The sequence below is a fragment of the Gavialis gangeticus genome, unplaced genomic scaffold (genome assembly GCF_001723915.1).
Source record: "Gavialis gangeticus isolate Ggan-Ray unplaced genomic scaffold, GavGan_comp1, whole genome shotgun sequence".
NCBI classification, from domain to species: domain Eukaryota; kingdom Metazoa; phylum Chordata; order Crocodylia; family Gavialidae; genus Gavialis; species Gavialis gangeticus.
Genome location: NW_017729003.1, coordinates 16,192,838 through 16,208,541, shown reverse-complemented (window position 1 = coordinate 16,208,541; position 15,704 = coordinate 16,192,838). Strand labels below are relative to the sequence as shown.

The window sequence follows — 15,704 nt, the reverse complement described above, 5'->3', positions numbered from 1 at the left end:
GGGGCTGCTCCCAAGCACAGGGGTTCTCCTGGGCTCCATGTCAGGGGTGCATGTACATCATGGGGTGCTTCATGACAAGGTGCGGGGGCACAGCCCAGAGACATTGGTGCCTAGGTGCTGGGGTTCGTACATGGGAAAACAGATGAATCCCTTCACCACTCCTGCTGCCTGCCTAAGGCTGACAGATGTCTGTGGCTGATAGATGATGCAGCAGAAGATTTGGGGTGTGAGCATCTGTGCCATGCCCAGCAGCTGATCAGGGGTGGGCCTAGGTGTTTGGCTGTGACTGGCAGTCTTCAGCAGCCCAGGGAACCCATGGGACATACTGAGAGGTGTGCAGGAACACCTCAAACCTGCTGCCCTCAGCCAGTGCAGACAGCCTGTGACTTCTCCCCTTCCCCACCCCCACCAAAGGGCAAATGTGTGTTCTGTTCGCTATTACACCTTGGGCTTTTTTAAGGTCTGTACCAAGTCACAATCAGCCAGATTAGACTCCAGATCAAGTCTAGTTGGTTCATATATTTTCAAAATGTGTAGAATGTCACTTTTTACAGAATCTCTCTTTTGCTTAAAACTGTTCATTCTTCAGAACAAAGTGATGGCAAGTTATGTATAAAAGAAACTAGGGCTTTTCCTCTAGCCTCCTGTCATTGTGTCTTTTAAAAAGAGAAAAGGCAAAATGTCACCCTCAAAACAGTTTTCATGTTATAAATGAACTCTCCTTGCTGTAATGCTTTATTAAATACATAGTAAGGACCTGATGTTGCACTAAAAAATAGTGAATTATTGTGAAGAGCTTTTGTGTGTGTATGAGACATGTAACAAAAAGAAACTTAAGAAAAAAAAACGGTTACAAATGTTTTGTCAGCCATTCAAATAAAAGTCTGAGCATCACATGCTGATCTGTTAAGGACTCAAAAAAGATTTTGCAAAAGAGCAATAGAAACTGGAAAATTTGGAAATTTCAATCTATTTCCCTAGTTACACGAAACCTGACTAGTCTGCTCCTATTTAGTGGCTTAAAACAATCATTCATTTCCCAGCAAAGCTTATTCATTTGCAAGATAAAAGGAAGACGTATCTGCACATGCCCATAATATTCTTCACCACTGGGGGCAGCTTTACATAAGACTGCATTCACTGAAACCAAAGCAACAGTCGGAGGAGCTTTCAGAACGACAGTATGCAGAAGTGAACAGAGCTTGTTCATTGTACAGGGTTATTCTGCCTTCTGTGCTCCAAAGCAGCTTCGTAGCTGGATTGGGTGCTAACTATGAGAACTGCTGTGCTATGGAATACAGATTTGTGAATTCATATAGCTAAAGGTTGCTTGGAGGAATCTATCATGCTTTTCTATAAAGAGAGATTTTAAAAGCCAGGTTTCTAACTGTAAAGATGCAAAAACGTAATATCCATGAAGATCCTATTACCTAGGAAGAATTTGACATTTTCCTGTGAATGCTGTATTGGGATTTATTTATTCTTGGAGTGTTCTGCATGGCTGGCAAAGAATAATGTTCCAAAATCGGTCCATCTCCCAAGGGGTCCAATTTTTCTTCCTGGGTGTCAGCAAGCCCTGACTCACTATAGTGCAGCTGACAGGGGCTGTCATGCTTGTGGCACCCTAACCAAAAACAAAAGACCTAAGGACGACCTTTGAACAACACAAAGAATGGGTATGTTTTTTCATGTTTTTTTTATATACAGTGCATAGTCTCTGCATAGACCCAGCTTCAATTACTCTATAGACCTACCTTGATGTGATGATTTATTATTATAGTTAAATTGTCTAGGGATTACATTTTTAAACTTATTTTACAATATATACAAAGATTTTTTAATTGAGTAAAAAAAAATAACATACAGAGTAGTTGTCGAGCTAGGAATTTTTACGATTATATAAATTAATATTTTAGCATGATTGGGAAAACAGTGACTGATCTTTGGAGGGATAACTTTTCTAAGCTGTTTTTATTTCCAGGTTTCAATGTAATTAGGCTACTGAGCGGATCAGCTGTAGCTCTGGTAATAGCCCCTACTGTATTACTGACAATGCTTTCTTCTGCCGAACGAGGATGCCCTAAGGGCTGTAGGTGTGAAGGCAAAATGGTATATTGTGAATCTCAGAAATTGCAGGAGATTCCCTCGAGTATATCTGCTGGTTGTTTAGGTTTGTCCCTTCGATATAACAGCCTCCAAAAACTAAAATACAATCAATTTAAAGGTCTTAATCAACTCACCTGGCTCTATCTAGACCATAACCACATCAGCAATATTGATGAAAATGCTTTCAATGGAATACGCAGACTAAAAGAGTTGATCTTGAGTTCCAACAGAATCTCCTATTTTCTTAATAATACCTTCAGACCTGTGACAAATCTCCGGAATTTGGATCTGTCATACAACCAGCTGCAGTCTCTGGGTTCTGAACAGTTCAGGGGGTTAAGAAAGCTGCTGAGTTTACACTTGCGATCCAATTCTCTAAGAACCATCCCTGTTCGAATATTTCAAGATTGTAGGAACCTTGAACTGTTGGACCTGGGTTACAATCGGATCCGAAGTTTAGCAAGAAATGTCTTTGCAGGCATGATCAGACTGAAGGAGCTTCACTTGGAGCACAATCAATTTTCTAAGCTCAACCTGGCACTTTTTCCAAGGCTAGTCAGCCTTCAAAACCTTTATTTACAGTGGAATAAAATCAGTGTGATAGGACAAACGATGTCCTGGACCTGGAGCTCATTACAAAGGCTTGATTTATCTGGCAATGAAATAGAAGCTTTCAGTGGACCTAGTGTTTTTCAGTGTGTGCCCAATTTACAGCGCCTCAACCTGGATTCAAACAAGCTCACATTTATTGGTCAAGAAATTTTGGATTCTTGGATATCCCTCAATGACATCAGCCTTGCTGGGAATATATGGGAATGCAGCAGAAACATTTGTTCCCTTGTAAACTGGCTAAAAAGTTTTAAAGGGCTGAGGGAAAATACAATTATCTGTGCCAGCCCCAAAGAGCTGCAAGGGGTGAATGTTATTGATGCAGTGAAAAACTACAGCATCTGTGGAAAAAGTACTACAGAGAGGTTTGAATTAGCAAGAGCTCTCCCAAAGCCAACATATAAACCAAAACTCACCAGGCCTAAACATGAGAGCAAGCCCCCTCTGCCTCCAACTATAGGAGCTACTGAATCCAGCTCAGAACCTGAGCATGACACTGAACACATCTCCTTTCATAAAATCATAGCAGGGAGTGTAGCCCTTTTCTTGTCTGTGCTTGTGATCCTGCTGGTAATCTATGTGTCATGGAAGCGTTACCCAGCCAGTATGAAGCAGCTGCAGCAGCGTTCTCTCATGAGAAGGCACAGGAAAAAGAAAAGACAGTCACTGAAGCAAATGACCCCGAGTACGCAGGAATTTTATGTAGATTACAAACCTACCAACACTGAAACCAGTGAGATGCTGCTGAATGGAACAGGACCCTGCACGTATAACAAATCAGGCTCCAGGGAATGTGAGGTATGAACCATTGTGATAAAAGAGCTTTTAAAAGCTGGGAAATAGTGGTGCTTTATTGAACTCTAGTGACTATAAAGGGAACGTTTTTCTCACTTTTCTGGCACAGCACTTCCATGTCACTTTTTTGTACGTTCATAATACTGGTCATTTTACTCTCATACATAATCAACTAACTGAAATTTAAATACTGCAATCAATGTGAAGCCAGTGCCTAAGCTCTGGTTTAATACAATACCTATTGTACAGACCCTCTATTGATTTCATTAAAGTCTCACTTGTTTTTAAACAGAAAACTTCTTTCATAACTAATCCACTACATCTGTAGTGAGTGTGTTTCTGTTTAGGCAGAAAAATGTCAGCATTGCAAAAGAACCCCAAATCCATCTTCTGAAATTCACTTTCTGAATCAAGGACACATTAAATGGCCCAGGTACTGTAGCTTTATATGAATTCTATGACTTGCTTGAGCTTAGGGATGGTGCAAAAACAACCCTGAAATAATGCTTGATTTTTATTCACTGCAAGACATGATAGAAAGCAAGTAGTAAGTTAAAGCAATGTTTCAGATAAGTGTGTGTTACACAGAAAGCTAAGAGAAGAGAAACCAAGGCTTAATTTTAAAAATAAGAAAGAAAAGGCCCAGAAAAACACAGAATGGGGATTACTATCCTGTTTCTAGAGCTGATAGTGGCTAATTGAAACCTGTTCATGTCTCTTCATATAAAAGGTGCCAGTGTTTATCCCTTCTTACATCCAGTTGCCTTTCAGAAAGTAGTCAAAAGGCATTCATTAAACAAGGAGCAGAAATTCCTTATTGATGCAATTAGAGGAACTCAAATGTGCAGTAGCAAAGGCAAGACCACTTCCTGCACACATTTGAGTGCTCATTAAAAATTCTCTTTTCAAGACTGTCAAAGACATTAATGTAGTTGATGAAACAATTAAATATATTATTTTCTTCTATTTCTTTTTATCTGCTGAGCTGTGCCTGTTAGTATTTCATGATGTGCCTGTTAGTATTCCATGATGTGCTTTGCTTTGCCCATCACCCACCTAGTAACTAAATGAAGCTTCAAATATTTAAAAAGCCAAGCATGGTACATTTTAGAAACACACAACTGGAAAGAGCTTTCAGTAAATACTGGTCATTCTCCATTCTAAATAAGAATGTATCAGAAAGAGCCTAAAATCAGTGACAAATGATTTATTTCTCTTATCATAACCCTGATGATATTACAAGAATTTATAGATATTAATTTTTAATGTAAAGTAATTCATCATTATGTTTCTGGACAAAATCCTGATGAACCTGGACATCAATTGCTTTATCTCCCTCAACATCACTGACAACATTTTATTGATTACTGAACAAAATATGATCTGCTGTGTTTTAAAATTAATTACAGTCCTCACATTTTTATATGGTCTTTTAAGCATCACAGTTATTTTTCATCTGTGGAAAAACACAGTGTAACCTTCTACAGGTTCAGCTGGTCAATAATTTAACTAACTCTGTTTTGTAACTTGATTTCGATTAGCAGACTGCATGTCTTTGACCACCTGGGAGTGAGTGTTTCGACAAAGCAGTTTTACTGCAGTAGATTAGAAAAAGCAAAATCTTCAAGAGGACATTCTGTTGGACCATTTGCTTATTGGGAAAAATAACCAAAGCAAACCACCTTGAACTACACTAGACACAATGAAAATGAGGTCAGAGGGTATTATTTAAGCAACACTCATGCACTTAATCATATTTTTGTAAAATGAAACTGTATTTTCTTTTTGAAGGACTGCAGACAGAAAATAATTGAGATTGGATGGTGCCTAGCATACAAAAACATATAGTACTGGTATTCTAGGTTATGGAGTGCAAACAGTCTTAGATTCCAAGGTTAATAATAATATAAGTGGCTGGTGCACTTTGGATTGCACTAATAAACGTATGAAATCAAGTTGTAGTTTTGAAAGCTATAGAAAAAGAAGCAGTAAAAATGAACTAATCTAAGCTAGGTAATGGACTAACTTTTACCAGTAAATCTTGTTTATATCTATACTGAAGGATTAATTTTTGCCATAAATACAGCATTAGTCATCTTGACTATGCTCTTTGGCTTCTCCAGTACCCGCAGTGGTGACTAACACTACATGCATCCAAACAGAAAAAAAAATTATATTACCAAAAAATAAAAGCATAAAGGTACACATACTGCTCTTCTTGATACTGGGGCAAGGTATATTTAGAATATATATTTCATGTTATTAATTTAGGATTATTTCTATATAAAAATATTCAATCCATGTTCCAAGCAACTTTGTGTCCTTGGTGAAGAATGTTGTCAAATGGGTTATACATATATTTATCTCCATGTTTTTATGTCTTATTCCTACCCCTTTAAAAATGCTAATGATTGCCAACATAGAGGGAAAAACATGTAGCATCAAAAGTTACTTGAGATTAAATTTAGGTTCGTCTATAAAAGAATTTGTAATAGAAACAAAACTGAGGCCAGATACGGAGCCTTTCGAAGCATCAAGCAGTGAAACCATTATCACTAGCTACATCAGCAATGTTTAGGTTAATAATGTTAATTCAACATATTTATATTAAAATACAGACCAGACCATAAGGACAATTAATGCAATTATTATATTAAAGATGCCTAACAGTCTATATATTTACCCATGTTTTCAGTGGCAAATATAAATAAATGAATGTATAATTATCAATCTAATTATCTGATAAAGAATCTGCTAGCCTGCAGAGTATAAATGTCCATTGCCAGTAATACTCCTCTGCACAGCAAAGAGAGCTGAGTTGAATAATGATTATTAAATCCAGGTCTGGTGGCAATGGATTATAAAATGGTTTCATCCAGCCTCAAGCCATGGAGGAGCATGTTAAAAACCCCAAGTTTTAACCTACATAAAGGCCACATAAAGGCCACATAGATTAAGCCAGTTGTAACTCAATTTTACCATAACACACTTGATTGCAAGATTTGCTTTGTGCATGTACACAGTAGTTCAAGAGTAAAAAAATCCAACAATCTTGCAGGAAATTTTCTACCTTTCAGAGTGAATTCCACTGAATAACATTAAGTTCCTGAGGGAGGGGAGATAGAGGCTTTCCTGTTCCTGTTCCTGAAATACATAAATATTAAAGGCTTCAAGATTATGGCCAGAACTGTTCTTTTTTTTTTTCTCAAATTTTTATAGTCCATATTCTGGCCCATATTTTCCTCATTTTATGGGCTCTTAGTGCCACTCTGGAACAAAACTACTTTAAATCCTGCTTCTGAATATTTATATTAAGTAGAGGAAACACCAGGTGAAATGCAACTATAGTGGACTTATAGGAAAAAAATGCAGAACCTACTTTGAAAAAGGGCTATGTGGTCTGGATGGTCTTCATGACCTGGAAAATCCTAGCTGCTCCAATTTTATGTGAGGGACCTAAAGTATCCCAAGACATCTTAGGACTAAGGGAACAGCAGCTTGGTTTCAAACTGTTATTGCCCCCTCACATTTCTTTTCGTCAACTGCATTAATGACTGTATTATCACAACTTGGGACCTTGGATCCATTACTCCAGATAAAATATGATATATCCTGTGCTCATCTTCTGATTTTTGCTTTCCTTGGTGCTTCACTGTGGACATGTCTACACATGCTCCTGACTGTGCAGTTGGTACTGTGCAATCATTTAGTACTTGCTTTAGCAGTTGGTACTGCACAGTCCGAGTAGCGCACAGATCATTTTTGACCCACCAGTTCATTGCGTAGTAGCAGCGGCATAATGGTTAATGCTCACTGACTCCACGTCACCGTAGTGACGAGCTATGGTGACATAGCTGGTTGCTATGGCAACATAGACGTGACCTGGAAATAGCTACAAAGCCAGTGGAATTATTTCTAAAATTATTTCAAAAGCCTTAAATGAGGTCAGGACCTCTTTATTAGACACTGTTAACCACACGGCAAGAGAAATTCCCTGCCTCAGAAAGCTTACAATCTATATAGAGTAGACAGAAGGCAGGTGAGAGGGTAAACAGCAACACAAAGGACAAATTTGCTCAAGATAGTTGAGTTATTAGTTGAGTGATAGATCTCAGGAAAGAAACCATGCCTCCTGACTCCAAAGACATTCCCATAACCACTGGACTACCTTGTCTCTCAATTATGGGATTAATACACCATTCACTAAATCCTAGAACATCCAAATGATCTCTTAGACTAACAAAATAATGACTATTAAGTGTGCATTATCTGTCAAAAATATTCTATATGTCAAGCAAATTGAAGCAAATTAGTGATTCTAATATGTTGTGTTGAGAGATTACATCCTGAAATAGCATAGCAAATAACAATGAGAACCAGTAGCTTGCTACTAGTACTGAATGCAAACTTTTTTATTTTCTGGTATGTTTTCATTACTTGCCATCTGCATGTAGAAGGGTTACACTTTAGGGTTTGGTAACATTTTTTATGGCATGTCCTAGGAAATCCTAGTATACAAATGTAATTTAAAGAGAAATTAATGTATAGCACTCCTGAAAAAGCAATTAGATAGTTTTAAATAGTTCACTGTTTAAATAGTTTCTAACAGTTCTTTGTAAGTCAGCCACCCAACTCTAGATAAATATTCTTTTAGCTGAATTTCTGTGGAACAACAATGACATCCAGTGGCTGGTAGATTAATCACAGTTTTTACTCTTTGTTTCAGTTTACAGTTAGATGCACTTTTACTTAGTTTATCTTTTACTATACAATTTGAGAGTAGCATATACTTTCTATCCATTTGTATAGTCAAATATTTCCTTGAACTATAATTTCATTTCTTTCATATGTTTCTATAAAATCTCAATCTAACTTAATTCATTGAAAGAAGGAACGTAAGAGTATATAACAGCTAGCAAGAAATATGAAAAGGTGTGAGGACTTATTGTTATTACATGCCTAGGACAGTAATGAGTTAGAAAATAAAGACTCATATACTTTATCAATACAAACCAAGGACAAGAGTTTAGTTAAAAGTATTATTATGTATTTAGAAAGCACCTTTAACTAGTATCAAGAGACCATTATGCCAGATTCAAAGCACCACAACATATTCAACATTTTTAAAAAATGATAAATGGCAAATTGAAGGGAATCCCTACCAGCTTTCAGCTGAGTTAGGAAAAAAAGATCACCTGGAAAATGCAAAAGGTACACAACACATAACAATGATGTGGAGCATGAGGTCCAGGCATTAAAATAAACCTGAATCAAATTTACAGAAATGACTAATCCAAGGAATGGAAGACTTATTAATTACATGACTATGTTTCATATGAATCTATATACATCAAATACCTTTCCAAACATTAATTAATTTAGCATATCCTAATACTAGCTTATTAACTCTATCCAACAATAAACTACCACAACCTCAGAAACATGCAAGCGGTGTCATAGCTACTTGAAGCACAAGTTAACGGCAGGAAATTAAAAACTGGTTATATCCTGGCCCTACTGAAATTGTGAAAGCTTTGCCATTGACTTCAAGGCCAGGATTTCACCCAGTGTATTCAAATGAAAAGGCATATTTAAAGACAACAGAACTACTTGAATTTGGATTGAGTTAGTTCATTAGTATTACTATTTACATCATCGTGAAAAATGCTATGAACTCTTCAATGACCAGAGGGTTTTGCTGCCTTTGATTTTGCATTTGGTCACACAGACAGCACCTTTGGACTACAACATCTTTAACAATATGCTGAGGCACTCATTCTGCTCTGACTTGGAACACAATAATTTTTATAGATTTCTATGTACATAGGTATGTGTTTGGACATCTTCATTAGGTCACTGATTTCCAGTGATGATTTTCTCCCATCTGCCCATGCTAGTTTTGAGGCTATCAGAGAAAAAATTATATGGCTACAGGATTTTAATTTTCCTCAGCATGACGTTCTGAGAGTGTTGTAATCACAGGGTGACATCAGAACAGCAGAGTACCAAGAAAAATGTAGGCAAGTGAAGGAATGAAGGGAGTGTGGCCCAGGGATGTCAGTAGTTCACAGGATGGCAACTAATTATGGGCCAGTATTTTAACAAACAGTTCAAGGTAGAAAACTTCACATTTCAGAAACTAATCACAACTTGATTAAAATAATGATGAGTGTGTACTGATGAATGAGTGTGTACTGTTTATTAACAGTTGTCATGTGAAATGCAGCAGCATTCCCTGTAATGTTATAACTTGTGTTATGTTCCAAATAGTGGTGTGGTAACTCCTGCTAAAACTTGAATTTTTATTGGAAGCTACTGCAGGTGTTTCCACATAACAGAATTGGACATGGTGTGCTCAATAATTGGAATGAATGAATCTTACAGCAAGTAAAATATTGGGGTAAAGAACCTGTATAGAGAAATGGGTTTCAGGCATTTCTTCAAATATTTTTAAAAATATTTATTTAAATATTTATTTCTGAAGAATTCCTCTTTAGTTATCTGGGCATATATAAGTATATAGGCAATGTGATATCTGACTTACCTTAATTTAGAAAAAGTATTTTGTAGAGATGCTTACAGGTCAGCTCAACTCAACAATCTAAATGCTTTGTGCCTCACTTGGCACATCTACACAAGACATTTACTTTGGAGTTGCCTAATTAGCGCCACAGTAAACCTCTCAGCATCTACATGTGCAGTGCTATTAGGACAGAGTAAGCTAATTAACTCTGCAGTAGGTTAGTACTTGTAAATACAAGTACTATCCTATGACAGAGTTTTACTCCACAGTCAGGCACATGGAGATGCTGATAGGGCTGGCTGGGGTACAAGGGGCCATGCACTGGCTAGCTGACCCCCTCTACCGTCTTTCAGCTGGGGCTGATCCAACCCAGCTTAATGTTCTGTGGGCAACAGTGGTGCCCAGGAGTACATTCAAACATGGTGCACAGGAGCAATAAACTCCAGTGCAATATGCACCCGAATTTATTGTTGTGTATGAAAAGCATGTGCACCCATTTTTTTTGGTTACCTATCAAAGAATGGTTTTGGTTACCTATCACAGAATGAGTGATAATACTATCTAGATGAATCACCAATGATGTAATCTTATTGCTAGCTGTACTGTCTTCTAGACACAATTCAGTAATTAATGTCAATATTTCAGGCTATCACATAGAGTGCATAGATACTAAAAGTGTTCTCAGTGACAAGAATATTGCTGGTTATAATATTTGGGTATTGGTTCCCTAAATATTTATAGAACAGTTTGTGGCAACATAAAACCCCATGGGGTTACAATGTGGGGTTTTAAATAAATTTCCACCCCTTTTTGGAGGCTAAATTGTTGGACTGTTTTTTTTTATGAGCTTCTCCACATTCCTGCTTATGCTGGCTTGGCTGCAATACAAAGGTACAAATAAGCACAAAAGCAGGCATTTTCAAAGACTGAAAAGGGAGACTGCAAAGAAGGTGGGGGTTTTGATTAATAAAAGGTGAGGGTTAAAAGTATTTTTTTCTGGAGAGCATAGCTAACTTCAAAGAAAACTTTAGTTAGATGAATTCTAAAATTCAGAATACTGCGTTATCAGAAACCTATCCTTTGATCCATAAACCAAATCTTATAGTTACCCAAAATTACTTATTTTTATTCTTCCTTATTTTCAAAAATGTTAAGGGCAAAACTACACTCAGGCAAGCAGTCTAAAAGGGATTGGGTGACATGGCCACTGGAGGCAGCCTTGGCCATTTCCCATCATTTTCCATTTTTAAAATGCATGAAATTGTTTTGAAGCTGATGACTGGGGTCCCATGGAAACACAATCTTTATCTTCATCCATTTAATGATGGGTTCTTTGCTTGTTTCCGAGGTTTTTGTTTGCTTTCATAATCTTAGGTGCAGATTTTCAAAGTTGTAAATGGAATTTAGATATCCAGTTGGTGTTTATGCCACAACCTTTCTACCCAAAAGCGCTCAACTGGATTGGTACCTAAGATCTATACAGAGTAGGAACCCTGGCTCTGATAGACCTTATTTGGAAGGGCAATCTAAGCAAGTCTGCTTTACTGCTGACTTTGGCAAGTGTCAGAAGTACTAGAAAGAAGTTATGCATCAATGGTGTATTAAGCAGTAGCATGTATCTTATCTCCATTAAGTGCTTAGCTTTTTATATGCAAAAAATTTAAAATAGTATATATTTAAAGGAATAAGAACCTCTACCTTTCTCTTTTCCTCTGCTTGGTTTTTTGCATCATTCCTCCAAACCACTTTTTCTTGCCTGCTCTCCATTAGGTGTCCAACTGATTCCTGTATATCCTTCTTCCTTTGGGTGTCTGTACATAAGCCCAGAGGTTGCTCCAATGTGCTGTAATTACAGCACATCAGAGCAGAATCAATTCAATCAAGTCTGCTGGAGAATGGTAAGTACCATGCTCCAGCCATCCTCCACGTCTCATGAATCAGCAGCACTGAACTTCAGCATGGCAGCAGGGGCACTTTAAAACTCTTTTGACAAACTTTAGATAGGGCACCCCCACCACCATTTGAAAGCATGAGGACGCTGATACTTTAGATGCTCCAGGCACTTTAATTAGAATGGCCCCCACAAAGCACATGTAAAAACTCCCATGTGCCCTGCTAGTCTTCTACTTCCCTAATACAACTAACTCTTCCTTATGTTCCCCTCAACATTTCTATGATAAAATATTTTAGAGATATTATGGCCCACAATGTTATGACATTTCAAAGACTGAACTTAAAGCAAATGTTCAAAGCACTTTGAGCCAGATCCATAGCTGATATAACTCATCATCATTCCATCACCATGTATATATACTAGCTTTTCTGAGTTTCACCTGAAAGAAACTCTACTCTGGAATGAGAAGTACCACATAAAATTTCAGGAAAATACATTTCTTTGCAGAAGGAAGTTATTTGGATGTAAGGAAAATGAGGCATATAATGGAAGATTGTTTTCCATCTTCTTACTAAAAGGAGCTCCTGCTATTTCTTGCTGTATAGTTAAAGTTAACTAAACTTATATGAGCCTCAGAGAAAGGCTTCAGGAAGGTTTGGCTTAAACGTTGGGTAAAGGCTTGTGAGTACTTATTTGAACGAAGTTTGCTTGTCCATTGCTAATCACAACTATAGCTCATAGCATACCTGTCTCAAAATATTTAAGAATAATAAGTTCAGCACATTAGGGTTCTATTGACATCACAGAATGTTACTCATAATATAATACTCTTCCACATCACACTATTAGTCTTGCAGCCATGCAGTAATATGAGTCATACCCTCGACACAGCTCACTAAGTTCTGTTTTGCATTGCCTTCTGCCAGCCAGTGTATTCTGAATCACATTGTACTATAGTAGATACAGATACATACCGTATAATAGTAAATCACGACTCACAAATTAGATTCACATCATGCCTCAGCTGTGATTCACACTGCAATATACATACTGTCTTTCAGCTTTAACAACACCACAGAGGTCTACAGCACACAACGATGAAAACCTTTTGGTAGGAATTTTGACTGAGTAAAGACTGGGGAACACATGTTTAATTCTCTGTCTCTATACAGTTATGATTACATAACTAATTTTTCTTAATTTTCATTATTTCTTCATTTGAATTTAGATAAAATGTTAAGTGCAAAATCTCAGATCAGTTATTTTTGAGGTACAGTGTCGACCTTATTATGGAGCTGGGCAAAAATTAGCTAACACAGTTTTAATTTTGGATCTACATAGTGCATATTTTCATTACCACTCTGTTGATCTGTTCTTCATTATAAAACAACTATTCTTTGCATATTTATCATTTTGAATAGTTAATTTCCATTTTTCTAAACACAATGGGCACATAGAACTGTATTATTATTATTGTTAAAATGATTGTCATCATCATCATCTCATAGGTACCAGGAACATAGCATAAAATCATATCCATTTTAAACAGTCCTGCCATAAATTGTTACATAAATCTTTATAATTCATTCCATGTTTTCAGTAAGTGAATGTCAAATATAAAAATAGAAGCTATAGGGGCAACAGGTGGCTTTGTGAAGCAGTATGCATATTTTCTAGCATCCAAGCTCTTTCTAAACTGAAGGTTTTAATTTACATCCAAATATTTATTTTGCAGCTTAAGGAGATCTAAACTACAAATACAAACTCTCAACATTCCTCTTTGGTGTTTGTTTATTTGTATAAATAATATTTCTGGAGAACAGATACCTGAAGTCATTTTAAGTAAAAAGCGATTGCATAGCTGACAAGAAGCTAGTGACTCTTTAGAAACAATAATAACTATGACTCATATGATGCTTGCCCATTAACTCATCTGAAGGGAAGATTCAGTTATGTTTGTGTGCATGAACATTTTAATAAGAACACAATAATTTAAATAGTCATAAATATCTCTCCATTGTAAAAGTGGAAGCCTATTTTTCTATGGCTATAATGGCAGAATCAGGTCACTAAGTATACTAGGAGCAGGTTTTTTGTAGCAGTTGTAAAAGTATCTTAAAGCATATCAGCAGAAATTTCACATTCACATTTGAAAAAACATGGGTTTTTTGGAAATTTTAAAAGTGTCTTCCATTAAAATGTCTGTATATAAGCAACTTTAAAATATTTAATTTGTTTCCTCAAGTCTACATAACTAGTGAGTTCTATTCTTTGGTTTTTATGTATAAACTGACATGACAATTTCTAAATTTAAAACAAATTTCTTTTAAAGCATCATAACGTTAATTTCATCCATCCAATATGTAAAGTACATTTTTCCAGTTAAGAACAGAGGATTTCAATTAAATAAGTAAATCCTTATTCAGCACTCTAAGCTCTTAGTGGCTCAAATTCATTAATGAGGTGGTAAAAAGAAAATGCTCCTAGATACAAACTCTGTAGTAAGAAATTCATTACAGAGATTCATTATTTCCACTTCATCCATACACCAAATTTGTTTTGATGTCCTAATATCAGAAGAAAAGAGAATGCCAGAATACACGCTTCCCAAACTATATTAAAAATTTCCAAAGAAGATCTTTCTTCCTTAAGATGTAGAACTCTCAAAACATCCAGCGCAACATTTTTTCCAGTGTCTAGCTACCAGGAAAGATAGTATTGATTAACACTTTGAAATATGCACTGCATGGAGCTTACTATAATTTACTTTCAAGCAATGTTATTTAAGCATTGGTTAAAGCTGTTCAATCCTGAGCCAGTCACAAGGGCTAATGTCAGAAACTCATTCAGCTTCTTTCTCAGGTAGTCAAGAGAGAGGAGTTCTGGAGGGAATCCAAACTAGCCTACCAATGAAGTAACTGTAAGTCGATGACCAACAGGTAGAAGTATTCTGCCTCAGGGGAACACAATGTTCTTCATTTAATATTAATTCTTTTAAACGGTATAAGTGACGTAGGCTTAAACAGAACAAAAAAAGGTTGGCAAAATGCCACAGTAGGCAACTGAGGACATTTCTATTCACCAGGTCCAAGTGAGTTTCCTAGATTTAAAATAATGGCTAAATAAACTATTTATTCCTTCTTCCTCATCTCATGGTAGAGGAAGATCATAGTATCGTAGTACTTAGGGTCAGAAAGGACCTAAACAGATCATCCTGCCTGACCCCCCATCCCAGGCAGGAACAGGTGCCAGGATCATATCACCCTAGCCAAATATCTGTCCATCCTCCTCTTGAAGACCCCCAAGGTAGGAGAGAGTATCACCTCACTTGGGAGCCCATTCCAGAGTCTGGCAGCCCTAACTATAAAGTAATGTCTCCTGATGTCCAGCCTGAACCTTCTCTCTAACAATTTGTAGCCATTATTTCTAGTAACCCCAGGTGGTGCCCGGGGGAATAGAGCTTCCCTCAATTCTTGCTGGTCCCCCCGGTGAGTTTGTAAATGGCCACCAGATCCCCTCTCAGCCTCCTCTTGTGGAGCTGAATAGGTTCGTAGGGCCTGCCGTCCTGCCCCTTGACCATACAAGTGGCCCTCCTCTGGACCCTCTCAATGCTAGCCACATCCCCTTTGAAGTGCAGCACCCAAAACTGGAGGCAGTACTCCAACTGTGGCCTGACCAATACCATGTATAGGGGAAGGATCACCTCCCTGGACAAGCTTGTGATGCATCTGTAGATGCACGACAAGGTGCAGTTAGCCTTACTGACCGCTTCCTCGC

General features: G+C 37.2%; 2 protein-coding genes across 3 annotated transcripts in view; one reads left to right on the top strand and one right to left on the bottom strand.

Moving 5' to 3' along the window:
* Positions 1-15,704, bottom strand: part of LOC109290918 (catenin alpha-3-like) — a 793,541-nt gene that overhangs the window by 228,631 nt on the left and 549,206 nt on the right. The window lies entirely within an intron of this gene.
* LRRTM3 (leucine rich repeat transmembrane neuronal 3) overlaps positions 1,165-15,704 on the top strand; it is a 212,452-nt gene continuing 197,912 nt past the window's right edge. Inside the window, exons 1-2 of one of the 2 annotated variants that reach the window (XM_019507882.1) lie at positions 1,165-1,676; positions 1,982-3,513. In XM_019507882.1, coding sequence (XP_019363427.1) covers positions 1,673-1,676; positions 1,982-3,513 — 1,536 coding nt within the window. In that variant the 5' untranslated portion in view covers positions 1,165-1,672. Of the gene's footprint in view, positions 3,514-15,704 lie in introns of both variants that reach the window. The other variant, XM_019507881.1, reaches the window with a different exon arrangement.